Genomic DNA, 13,288 nt, shown 5'->3' on the forward strand with positions numbered 1-13,288 from the left:
CGCGGATAAACCTCGAGAAAAACCAGTCGTGAGATTTTCAAAGCCGTTCCATTTCAAGAGACACTGGCAAATATTTGCCGGCAAAGTTAGACATACTAATTTAGACAGGAGATAAAAAGGATTTTGTGTCTACAGCGGACATTTTTGCGGTCGAGGTGCGCCGATACGTATCCCCCACCTTAGCCTCGACTCGATCGGAAATTTATATCGACTATCGAACTTCTATTAGACGATCTACGATTCGTGATAACCGATACGTGCCATAGTCATCTTATCGTAGAATACGGGAGCGTCTTCGATACTATTCGAGGAATCGGTCAACCATGTTGAAAATCATAAGCCACGGCTTGCGCTACTCTTTTCATACTTTCTATCGTCAAAAACCCTCAAGGACCCATCGGTACGTCATCCCGATCTCCCGATCGCGGAAGATAATGGCAAATCTCGTCAGAAGTTAACAGTTAACAGTAGGACTGACGCAGCGTTCAATGCCATCGAGAAAACATTGAATTGTGTTCTCCAAAGAACAGCAACTTAGGAGGGGAGTCTTCTGACGGATGCCTATATAGCCAGCTACTCAGCGAACCGTTTCAGTATTGGCTTCTGCGCTAGGATTTGCCCGCTTTTTTTTAAGGGCTAGCCTAGTGGTCCTCTCACATTTGTTTAAACAATCTCCCGTCGAGTCCAAAACCCGCGGGAGTGACCTGTGACCCCCAATTTTTCAAAGTGCAATTATTCCGGAGCACTTCAGGGTCCATCCGACACCATGTCTTCGGAGACCTAGGAATTTTTATTTCCATATCAGAATTTTAATTACCGGTCGTATCTGTACTCAGCGGAGCAACGTTAAGGTTTATCTACCCTGCATATTTTTTTCCACAAGTTTTGTGCGCGCACGTGGCACAGAAGGTGAAGAGGTACCGCGAGCAGGGATTTTCAAAGTGACCGAGTGGCAGGAAGATCAGTGGAAATAAATTAGGAGTAATCGAGGAAATTGAGAGGGAAATCAAGGGAAATCAGGGAAAGTCGAGGATGCCTCCGCAGGAGAAATTCGAAACCACCGTGCCGAATTGTCTGTCAAATGACAATGACAACGTTTGCCCGAGTTTGGCACCGAGTGCCTGCGAGACAATTTGCCCGTCTCAGCCTCCGATCTCGTCGAAAGATGAGAAGAACCTGGATTTCGATGATCTTTTGCCACACATTGGGGAATTCGGGGTCTACCAGAAGATTTTGTTCATCCTGATGATCCCGTTCGCGTGTTTCGTGGCTTGGGTCTACTTTTCGCAAATATTCATCACTCTGGTCCCTGAAGAACATTGGTGCAGGATTCCCGAGCTGGAGAACTTGACGATGGCGCAAAGGTGAGAGCACCTGTATTTTTTCCCTGCCATTCAGAGTCCGGTAAAACATCCTCTAATTGCAAACAATTACGTCGACAGTTAGCTCCTATTATTTTAAATATTTTAAAATAGTCCCTCACTCCTAAGCTCCCGTAACATCGAAGATTGGAAAGACTTACTCCACTCTTTACATATCGTCGAAATTGACGAAATTACTACTAAGTAATTTGTATATCAGGCGGATAAATAATTACGAGTTCGCACAAAAGGTAGCCTTATAAAGTGTCGAATTAATTTCAATGAATCAATCGATGAAATTAAAATAAGGGGGTTAAATAATATTGGAGGTGGAACAATTGATTAACACGTCCAGGAAACAATGGATTGCCCTGCGCAATTTCCGCCAGTCTATTTATCCTAATTTTTACATTTATGGTATCTCCCGGAAAAATTCTCATGTATTTTTAATAATCTCTGATGAAAGCTTCGAAATAATGTCATCATCGAGACGCAATTCAATCCTGTGTACCAGATCGTTAAATAGATTCATAGTTCATGGTGCTCGCGAGACGGACTAATTAGCACCGGCCTTTGTCACTGAATGCTCGCTCACTCTTCCGTGATCCAAGCCAACCTCGGCTTTGCATAATCCATGCTAATCTATGTAACTTCATTGTCTCGAGTGGCGTTACAGAAAATTATTCTTCAGAGGAATCGGAGAGATTGACTGCAGTCATATTTTGAGTCAATAGTTCTGATCAAATGGTTTTGTGAGCATTCGAGTCAGGGACACTTCCGGCACCAATTTCTCGGCTGTCCGGCCGAATTCGAACAGTACAACGGATTTGTCTCGCAATGAGAACACTTTTAAGTTAAACAATAAAATCCGAAATCTTTCCGACATCTCGATCATCCTCTAATATGTATAATTAAAATTCTGAAAAATAGTTCCAGTGCTTTTTCTATTTTTGTATGTTTCTTCCCTGGCATTTGAAATTGACTTATGTAATTCACGTGCCACGAGAATCAGAGTAAAGCATTTAATCGACACTTAATCGGCGTTTATTCATTGAGAATGGTCATGGTTGGCCCCCCCTTCTGGTCCAATTAGAGCCGAGAAAGAGTACTTTATGGGTGTTGCAGATTTCATTCACGGAATGCATTTCAGCCTAATGATCGTTGCATGAAATGGCAGTAAGAGCATGAATGCAGCGTCTAGTTACTCCCTAGTGGAATTACCTGCTAAGTCCCTATCTGACATACTCCTCGCACTAAAATAAGGTTCTACGGATTAGGTGCTCTGTCATCCAATAAGGCCAAGGCTAAGTGGATCACCATTGTTCATTTTTCTGCATCATTTTTCAAAGACCAGTTACTACGTGCACACGAGATTTATGCCGAGAGCTATTGAAAATAATTAATCCTCGTTACTTTTTTTTTTCTCTAACGAAAGCACGTGGCCGTTCAATTGTTATAATTAATGTGTACGTGCTGTTAATTTATTTCCAAAGAAGAATTTCAACATGTTCGTGCACATTTTCCACGCTCGTCAGCGAGGAAAATCTTAATGCGTTTCAGGATTTATGAACTTCCTAACAAAAACGAGCATTTTCCATCTGCTTCCGTGACACTTCACCTTAGAATGCCTTGACCTTTAACCCGAGTCGGATTAATTAATTAACATGTGACGAAGTAGAGCAATTTAATTTTTTTATGATTAGCGTCGAGTTTAATGATTGATAGAAAATACGGAACCATTTCAGCGACTTTCTACGACGTTTTGAAAATTAGGTGTTATTTATCGCGTGAAGATAAAAATAATAAAGGTATTGACTTTCAATTTTTACAATGAATACCTTGAGTAGGGATCTGACTTGAGCCTTTAATGTCCATTAGATTACGTGTTAATGACACGTAAAGAGGCGGACTATTAACTGGAATCTTTGCAGTAATGACTTGGAAACTATTTAGCATCCATCATATGTTGTAAAATCAGGCTTAAACCAGCACACTCTTTATACAAGGTATTATAGTCATCCATTATTAAGGTCGAGGACTAGCCACTTTACTAAGGCCATACTTCAGCGAAATACTGTTGGCACCTTGTCCGGTTTTTTAACAGACCCTAATTGCCGCAAACCGACGCGTAAGAAAAATGGCCATTTATTGTAGCATAACTGTGATTGCGGTGGCGGAGATTTTTATAGGCAAAACATATTTAACGGACAATTGAATCGTACGAAATAAAAGTTCGTCTACCTTCTTTGGGAACGATTTTCCGTTAAAATTACGTAAACATAACGTGACATAATTTTCGTGCATTACCCAATACTCCACTTTTCGTAAAAATTACCGAAATTTCTGTAAAACGACATTTGACTTTAAATAATTATGCCCTTCACTTCTTGCGATGTTCAGTAGACCTAGTTATGGTTCAATGATTATGCCCGTAATTATTATAAACGAGAATATTATATAATAACGACATATTTAATCGGGAATCGAAAGACTATCTCAGGTGTTCGATTGCAGATTTTTCTTTACTCCTTTGACGCGTTTCCTTCGCTTCGCTGTAACTGTTATTGCAAGAGATCCTTGATCTTTCCAATGATCCCGAATGCTCGATCCTCTCACAATCTTATTTATCCCGATAAATTCTGTCGAGTATATCCCAGGGATTTAGAATCTCTGGAATAAACCTCGCACTCGCAAATGGAAAATCGATTTGCGCTCGATACTCGGAATCGGCAGGCAAGAACTGTACATACAAAAGAAACCAGAAAAGAAAAAAATGCTTCCAGATAATTGTCACGTGATTTTCAGAAAAGGTCATACCTAATTGTCGCTGCGATTGCCATTAATTATTACCCGCGCTAAAAATCTCCGCCAGACTTTTCCGTCCGGAGCTCGAGAAACTGGCCATAATTTGGTTTAATTGTTAACCACGGGTTGAAAAAAAGGAACAAAAAAACAGTCAAAGGTTGAAACGAACGAATGATGGTAAGATGAGTCATCAAATTGGTGAATAATGCACTGGCCATTAACAATTTCTCATGCTTCTTTTACTCCCAACGAGAAGCACTGTTTGAGTCATCTACTTTCAAGGCATTGGCAAAATGCTAATTTCGTAATTTTAAAATGACTTTTCTTTTTAATGATGCCGCGTGGAAAAAAAAAAAGATCGTCAAGGAATGGAGAAAGGTGCGGCTTTTGAAGACTGGAGTGCTTTGGCAGGACTCGCTTTTAATCCAGCAATAAATCGATATATTTGCAAATTCGCCGAAGGATCGACATGCATAAATTTAGCATGAACCAGCCAATCGTGCACGCATCATCAGTCTGTAAAATGGGCTCGTACCGATGGCAGATAATGAACGCTCGTCGTGAAAAACCTTCACAGCGGCAATGAGAGCGTGAACGCGAAAAATACTAGCGTACTTCGGTTTCGACATAACGTTACGTTTAAGTCCACTGGCATGCATATGTTCACCGTTATGTGGAAAGGGCAATTCAGGGTGCGTCAGAATTGCAGCTGCAACGCGCCGTAAAAAATGTGAAGGCGCTAAACAGATCGACATTAGCCATAAAAAAAAATTGCGGGGCTAAAATCAACACCTTTATTCGGTGTCAAAGCACTCCCTACAAGCAATTACAATGTACATTCCTACTTTTTTCATCCAAATTTCCTCCCCCGTACCCCATATCTATCTCCGCCACCTACCAAAAAACTATCCAATAAAAAGTTGCATTTCAATTAATAAATCCATGTCGATGCAAAGGACAACGTTAACTGAATTCCCCGATTTATGAACATAACTGCAATTTGCAAGACTGAGAAGAAAAAAAGATAAAAGGAAAAGAGTTATCCTCCGACGTTCTAATCCTTGACACGTGGTTTCCTCAGACTTTGACGTTTCTTTTTTATCGGCCGTTGTTTTTCTCTTCCTCTATACGACACGTGGGTGCGGTACAGAAATGCCGACACGACAGGTGAAATAAAAGCGGGCATTTGCAGATATATCGGGGCGATACGATTAACAGTTCGTTAGGTCCGACAAGAAAACTGGGAAAATCGCGTTACGCGCACGTACGCACATGCGTGCGAGGTTAGTCCTGTCGGCCTGATTTAGTTTCTTAGGACTGACCTTCTCGAAGTCGCGTTGGCTGGCCAACGAGGGGAAATAATCTACATGGAATTTGTCGAGGACGTAGATTCCTCGTTTTATAGATCGGCCCTACGCAGGAGCGAGGGAGGAGTTTCCGGAAACCGCTCGGCGACTCCAAGGATCTCCTAAAATTCAGAGAACCTGCAGAACTGCACGAAACGCTGCGGCTTCCATTTGTCGAGGAAGTTATTAAAAACGAGGGTAGATACATTCCGCGAAAAGCACCTCCGAGATATGTCCCCTCGTTCGTTACTTTTTGCACCGCAGGAAATTCATTCCGTCCGGAATTTCGCGAATTAGTGAGGCCGAGCAGCGGGGAAGCATTAATAGAAATTGAAGGGTCGTATTTTAGTTTCGCGTACGACCCCCGCACGGGGAAACTCTGCACAGCTAGGGTTCTGGAAAATCTAGGGAAAAATATTCCCGCATTTGCAATGTACTCCTTGCAACGTGGACTTGATCTTTTAAGGCAACCGTAATGAGTACGGCCACCGTGTTGCTGGCAGGTCTAAACTTTTTCCGCGCGGCAAAAAGGTAATCGATTCTGTCAAATTGACGGTCGCGATTATGGGGGAAAAAAAAACCCTATCCCACATGTTGGGGAAAGAAACGGAGGAAAAGGTAGAGCAGAACGCCGGGTGCCAGGGAATGAGGGATCCGTGTCTCCGGGATTTGGTTTTGACCCGAGATGCGTTTTATCTCCTCGAAAAAGGGGCTGATTTATTTTCTCTATATTGTTCTTCATCAGCCAGCTCGAAAATCTCAGCACACCGTGGTAATTTCCTATGGGAAGAAGATCGGGCTAACAGGTGGCGGTAATTATATCGATCTATGGGGAATGTTTTCCAAGAGCGCGATCGACAGGATTTAAACGAGCCGCGACTTATGAATTCACTTTCAGAATAGCCCTGGCAATTCCACCAGCTGCGGAGGGCGAAGAGAGCACCAAGGAATACTCCAGGTGCACTATGTACGCGATCAACTATACGGAAGTACTTCAGAGCGGGATCACCACGGCCAATCTGAGCTGGCCGACCGAGAAATGCCGACACGGCTGGGAATTTAATTTCACGGACTTGCCTTACTCCACCGTGTCGACCGAGGTGAGTCCGTATGTTGGAAAGTAACGATAGTTTAATGAGACACTTGCCGATTCGCGAAGAAACGCGCGGCCCTTAAAGACAGAGAAAAGAAATCCATTACACCTAATTCTTCCTCGATATAAAAACGCCGAACGTATCGAGGGATAAAGTATGTAAAGGATAATGATAAATAGATAACTCCCTATAGCGTCACACAGATGATTTCACATATCGACCCGTAATGAGAGAATAACGAGACAACCTTTGTCAACGCATGCTAAAAAGTAATAATAGTTCCACGTGACACTCCCAGTCCTCGAATCTTAAAATTAGAAAAAAAAATCGATTAAGACTAATTTTTCCTTAATACAAAAGCGCCGTTGTTAAAACATATCGAGGGCTAAAGCACGTAAGGTAAGGAGATAATTTCCCATTGCACCGCCGAGAGGATTTCGCAAATCGACCTGTAATGACAAAATAATGGGACGATCGTTTGTCAATACATGCTGAAAAGTAATGACAATTCCCTGAGGCACTTATCGATTTCAGGACCTTAAATTAGGAAGAAAAAATTCCATAAGAATTTTTTCTCGGTGTTAAAAGATTCGACGATAAAAATTACCGAGGGGTGAAATATGCAGATAAGTTTGCATTATATCGCGGGGACGATTTCGTATATCGAGGGGGAATGACAGAATTATGAGGCAATAATTCGCGAAGGTAGACGGTGTTCATTGTCGTTGGAAATTCTGTAAGCACATCCGATGCTGGGGAAATTGCGGTAATGTAAGTAACGGCTGCATGGATGTATAAATAGGCGATTGACTCGCGATGGTAGAATGCACCGAGAGGAAAAGTAATAGCTCGATCTCGCCTTGCTTTACCATGCCGACCGAGGTGAGTGGGCATGTTGGAAAGTAATGACGGCTTCGTGAGGCAATAATTAATCCGTGAAGAAGTAGCGTACCGTAAGGTGGATAATGACTGCCTACGAACGAAGAGAATTGGCAGCACGGTTATTACGCGCGATTCGCTCGTAATGAAACAATCGGCGAATTTGCTGCTAACCTGTGCCTTAATTAAATATCTCTGATAAATAACACCGTGGTAGAAATTGAATCTCTTCGCAAGATATCCCTTGAAAATTGCTTCAATACAAGTCGTTACCGTAAATCAGCCAAAAAGAGACGTACCTCGCGATAATTCAATTCTCATGTCAAACGAATGCAATTGCTCCAATAAATGCATTTTGGCACTCGATTGATAATGTCGCGTCGTACCGACAATGAACTGCGCTTAAAATCACGTGCATTTAATTACTTGCGCGTAATCACCGTCCTGACAACCAAAGTGACGATTAAAAATCGGGAAAAAAAGCTTACTCAAGCTGCTCATTAGGTCCGCGGCCCGTAATAATTATTTTCTCGCCTTACTTGACACTCGAACGAAAACCCTGTTTCTTTTCCGCATTTTTTCCTACACCTTCCATACTTTTAACGACATAATCAATAATTATTCGGAAGAATTTCCGATATCTTCGGATTTGAAGGGTCCGCTCGATGGATGGTGCCTGAAAGACGTGCACTGGGAGAAAGAAAATAAAAGTAGTATCCTTGAACCAGAGAAATGTATCGTTAATTCAAAGAATAAACTGGAATAAATTGAACGCTACACCTCTTTGGAATTATGATAATTTATTCAAGTCAAGTGATTATTCTTTGAATTAATAAAAGATTTCCTTGGTTCAATGAATGTTCCTGTCTCGGGGTGGAAATTGAAGAGGAGGAGGAATTCTCCTCCCGTGCATCCGCACGGTCTGGCATGTTCGCATAAATGACAGTCCAGGAAAACGAAATACTCTGTTCCCTGTCAGTTTGCACTTTCGATAACTCGGCATGACTGGTTGACACCTCGACACGACGAGGGTCCGCTGGTCCAGCGAGTCATGTGGAACCGGCGCGTGTTGACAAAGAGCCAAGCGTCGCGAATCGGCGGTTTCCAAATTCAAGGTCTGGAGGGCTTTCTATCGGACAGTCGGCTTTTCATTGACATTCATGGATTCGATTTGTCTTCCTCGTTTCAGCTCGAGTGGGTCTGCGAGAAGGCCGCATTGCCGTCCCTCGCGCAGAGCGTGTTCTTCGTGGGCGCCATCTTCGGGGGCCTGATCTTCGGATGGATCGCCGATCGGTACGGCAGAATTCCCGCTCTGGTCGGTACCAACATGGCGGGTTTCCTGGCCGGCGTCGCCACCGTCTTCGCCACCAACTTCTGGCAGTTTTCCGCCTGCCGATTCCTCGTAGGCCTGGCCTTCGACAACTGCTTCACCATGATGTACATTCTGGGTAAACGTCCCGGCGTTGGTACCGCAAAACCGTCGACCAGACGTTTCTTTAGCGCCTCCGATTAGCGTCGATCCGACGTCAACCGGCGGTATAAATTGGACACTTTTTCGATAACGAGAGGGACAGCCAATTTCCTGATGCAGCTGCAAGGGACCACGTGGTCCATCCCCTGGGAAATTTCAACTCCACGGATAGACCCTCGTGTCCCTTTTTCTCCACGCGGACTGCCCCGCGTTAAGTCGGTCGATGAGTTTTAATTAATCAAAGATCTGTATTATTTTCTTTTTTTTTTCTTTTTTTCTTTCCCCATGCTTTTTGTCGAGATCTGCTGAATTACGCGGAACAGCATCCTTGAAATTTCGGGGCCAGACATCGGATGTGATCAAGGACGTAGCAGTTTCGCGTCGGCTGATCGCAACCTACAAAATCATTCGATCGAGGCTGTAGAACGGATTCCTGCCTATCTCGGGCCCAAATTCCTCATCTCGTGGAACGAGTCTACGGACAAGATACGGTGACAGCGACCTTGACTATCTAATACCGGAGACAAGTCAAATCCCGCCACTCTCTGGCCGGCTACAATCGATTTTGACCGCGATACTTGACTGCCGTTCCCCTGACGACTCTTACGGACAAACTCTGGATTAGCATAACAAATTCCGTGTAATCACAATCCCCAATTTTCTTTTTTTTATTTTCAATTAATTCGGGAGTTATGTCAATTTGCCCCTCTCGTCGATGGTTAAAATTGACGTACAGCTCTATATATTAATAAACCATGAAGCAAGGGGTCATCGGGATTACGACCTCGGTCATGAACCGCTGCGGCCGTAACTCCTTAATTGTTGTCCTTGCATAAGTCCGCTCGTTAGTGGTAACAAGAGACGGGAGGTTTCGAGCGACGTGCCTCGCAATTATGGCGGCCGTTAAATCGATACTTCGATCGCTGGTTCTGCAAAAGGAATATGCAGAAACCGTGGGTAAAAAAACGCCAGGGAGCACCGTTGACCCCGTCATCGCGAAATTGCGGAAGGCCGGTCCGCGTGTCGAAAAACTCTTTCGCGCGTCACCGTCCTGTGACGTCAGAGGGAACCTTCACTGATTCGCATGGCAACGGATCACTAATTAAAGGGGGAAAAAACAAAAAACGGTAGTTAGTGTTAAAATTAGCGCCGAGATTACGGAATTAAGTGAGGTCACTTGACGTAACCGCGGTGACAGATGACTGACCGGCGATGGAAGTGCTCTAAGCGCTCGCTAATTAGTTCCTACGCCCCGCAAAACCGGGAAAATGTTTATTAACCCCGTCGCGATGTTTAATTACATTTTCGAGGTAACGTCCCTTAATTGCCTACGTTGAAGTCGCATTCAGCAGCGATCGTCACCGTCGGCGTCATCGCGTCACCGCGTCGCTACGTCCGGTGTAGAAGTTCAGAATGATTAATTATTATTTTCATTATTAAACAAATAGGGTAGAATGGGGAAGATATCTATAGTCAACGGTGCAACGTGTATTTACGGCCAATTAGTAATGAGAGACTCGGATCTCGCAGGAGTGCCGTAAAGGTCTCGTTTTGTCCCAACAGTCTTGGAGTACGTGGGACCAAAATGGCGGACGTTCGTGGCGAACATGTCCATAGCGTTGTTCTTCACATTCGCGGCCTGCATCCTGCCCTGGATAGCGTACTTCTTAGCCGACTGGAGGATGACGTGCATCGCGACGTCGGTTCCTTTGGTCCTTGCCATCGCGACGCCCTGGATGGTGCCGGAAAGTGCAAGATGGCTCGTCAGTCAGGGCCAGGTCGACAAGGCCATCGGGATCCTGAGGAAATTCGAGCGGATTAATGGTACCAAGGTCCCCGAGAACGTCTACAAAGAGTTTAAGGTCAGCGGAACAGGCGGGACGTGAAAAACGTCACACACTTGTTACACGCGAGAAAATCATGGGAGCCTTGACCTTCCTTCAGGAACGTCAAGTGCCTTGCAAGGAATCGCAATGTCGCTCTTTACGATCTGCCGTTTGCACCTATTCGTTTATTTACTTATTTCTTACGAAGCATCCTCTAATTTCAGGATAGCTGTGCCAGGTTGCAGAAGGAAGAGGAGGCCGATAGGTCCTATTCCGTGTTGGACCTCTTCAGGTCTACCCGACTTCGGAATACGACGATACTGTTGATCGTGATCTGGTGAGCCCAGCTCCCAGAAATTGCGATCTTCGGAACCGACCTCGGATCTCGGTGTTGGGGATGCAGCGTGAGGAAATTTATTCGGTTCGTTATTTTAGGATGATCATCTCGCTGGTCTTCGACGGACACGTACGGAATGTGGACAACCTGGGACTGAACGTCTTTGTCACCTTCACCATAGCCTCGGCTACCGAACTCCCTGCTGACACCTTCTTGACGGCCGTTCTGGACAGATGGGGAAGAAGATGGCTCGCTTTTGGTTCCATGGTACTCTCCGGCATATTCAGCATCTGGGCCTCCGCAGTTTCCGACCGTGAGCATGCAGCTGTAACGTGGCTGCGCAATGATGTACTTGACATTAGATTATTCGACACGAAGTCGCGGATTTTACCTTAACCCTTAACAACAGACATGTACACGCGTCTGTAATGAAAGCTCAATTGAAAAATCCGAAACTTTGGGCTGAAAATCCTAATACAAGGTTCATGGAATACTTGCTGAGCATGCATCCAATTATAAAAATTAACGAGTTGAACCTTCTTTTTTTCCCCAGATATGTACGCCGCATCTCTCGCGATCTTTGGTCGGTTTTGTGTGAACATCTCCTACAATATCGGGCTGCAGTATGCTGCAGAAGTCCTGCCAACCGTTGTCAGAGCTCAGGGTGTTGCCTTGATTCACATAATGGGATACGTTGCCAGCATCGTGGCTCCTTTCATCGTGTACATGGCAGTGTTTTCTCCGGTGCTTCCGCTTTTGGTATTAGGCACCCTTGGTGTCCTTGGGGGAGGACTCGCCCTTTTCCTCCCGGAGACGCTCGACAAGGACCTCCCGCAGACTCTTCAGGATGGCGAAGACTTCGGGAAAGACCAGGCCATTTGGGATATGCCCTGTCTCATGAAGTACGTCCTGAGTCCTCCTGTTAAACGAAATATTGACATCCACTCAGAGAAAAGAATTCATTGAACCTAAGGAATATTTGCTAATTCAAGGAATAATTATTTCATTCAAATAAACTCATATAAATTGGATGTGAAATAATTCTTGGAATTAGCAAAATATTTCTTTCGCTCGATGAGTATCCTTCCTCGGTGCACTTTAACCGTGAATTACCGACACGTGGTCTGAGAAATCAGCCTTCCTGCTTTCTCTCCATACTTTTTTCAAATACGACCACTCCACCCTCTTTATTAATTTAAGTTGGTTCCTATGGTGTTTAATTTTCTCTAAAAGGCTTAACTTATATTTGCATCTTCCCTGAAAGGCTTGCTATTACAGTTCATCCTCAAGAAATTGATGCGGTCCCTGAACTCGCGATGTTAAAATGATAGTTCACGGTTAATCTTGATTTTTTAATGATCCTTCAGAGAATTATTAGATAACTAAGGGATATTAACTTCCAGGAGGGCAGAGGACGAGGAATCGGCGATGAAGAGGAGCTTCACGAGAGGCAGCATCCGAGGATCTTTGCGAGCCTCACGTCGAGGCGAAACCCTGAGGAGCAGTATGATACAACGATCGAGCATTAGGTCGCACAAGAGTATGACCTCTCCCATAGAAGTGGAAAGACTGTAGGTTGGAGGTTGCCAGTAGGTCGGGATTCCCTTCAGCTGGTCCTTCCGGCTCTCAAAGTCGTGTGATAAGCCGGAGCTCGAGAGGCCACGAGAAATGTTTTTGTAGGAAGCCATGCTTCACGGCTCTCCGAGTCCGGGATTTTCGTAGCTTGTACATAGCGCGTTCTTAAGGATTTTGTTAAATTATGCTTAGGATAAAGAAAAGAAATATGTATCGTCAGGTCATGGCTCGTTAGGACGCCGACAAGGATGCAAATCGCTTACGTGCTTTTGCCTGCTTACTTGACGAAACGATACTCGGACAGGTCGACGAATGCTGACTCGCGAGTTGACGGCCAAGAGCTGAAAATCATTCCATTGTGATAGTAAGTTAATAAGATTTTGTAAGGACCGATAAAAGCGATCGCCAGGCCCGACAGCGGCGCTGTTGCACCTATTTATAGCAATTAAGAACCCGGATTTTAAATCTTATGCGTGCGGAGCAGTTTTAACGCCGCTCCCCGATAGTCGGCATGTACTCGTTTTCTCAGAAAATAAAAACGATATTTATATGCTCGTAAAACGCTGAAATGACAGATTAGCAATACTTCTCCTT

General features: G+C 44.3%; 1 protein-coding gene across 1 annotated transcript; it reads left to right on the plus strand.

Moving 5' to 3' along the window:
* The first annotated feature begins 609 nt into the window (after positions 1–609).
* On the plus strand, positions 610–13,255 carry LOC105697603 (organic cation transporter protein). The gene is made up of 8 exons (XM_012421058.2): positions 610–1,364; positions 6,411–6,612; positions 8,675–8,933; positions 10,520–10,818; positions 11,007–11,119; positions 11,218–11,432; positions 11,673–12,021; positions 12,523–13,255. Exons 1-8 carry the CDS (start codon positions 1,033–1,035, stop codon positions 12,692–12,694), a joined length of 1,941 nt encoding a protein of 646 aa, XP_012276481.1. The 5' UTR covers positions 610–1,032; the 3' UTR covers positions 12,695–13,255.
* Positions 13,256–13,288: the final 33 nt, after the last annotated feature.

Source organism: Orussus abietinus, unplaced genomic scaffold (assembly GCF_000612105.2).
Source record: "Orussus abietinus isolate OABI.00-Male unplaced genomic scaffold, Oabi_2.0 scaffold64, whole genome shotgun sequence".
NCBI classification, from domain to species: domain Eukaryota; kingdom Metazoa; phylum Arthropoda; class Insecta; order Hymenoptera; family Orussidae; genus Orussus; species Orussus abietinus.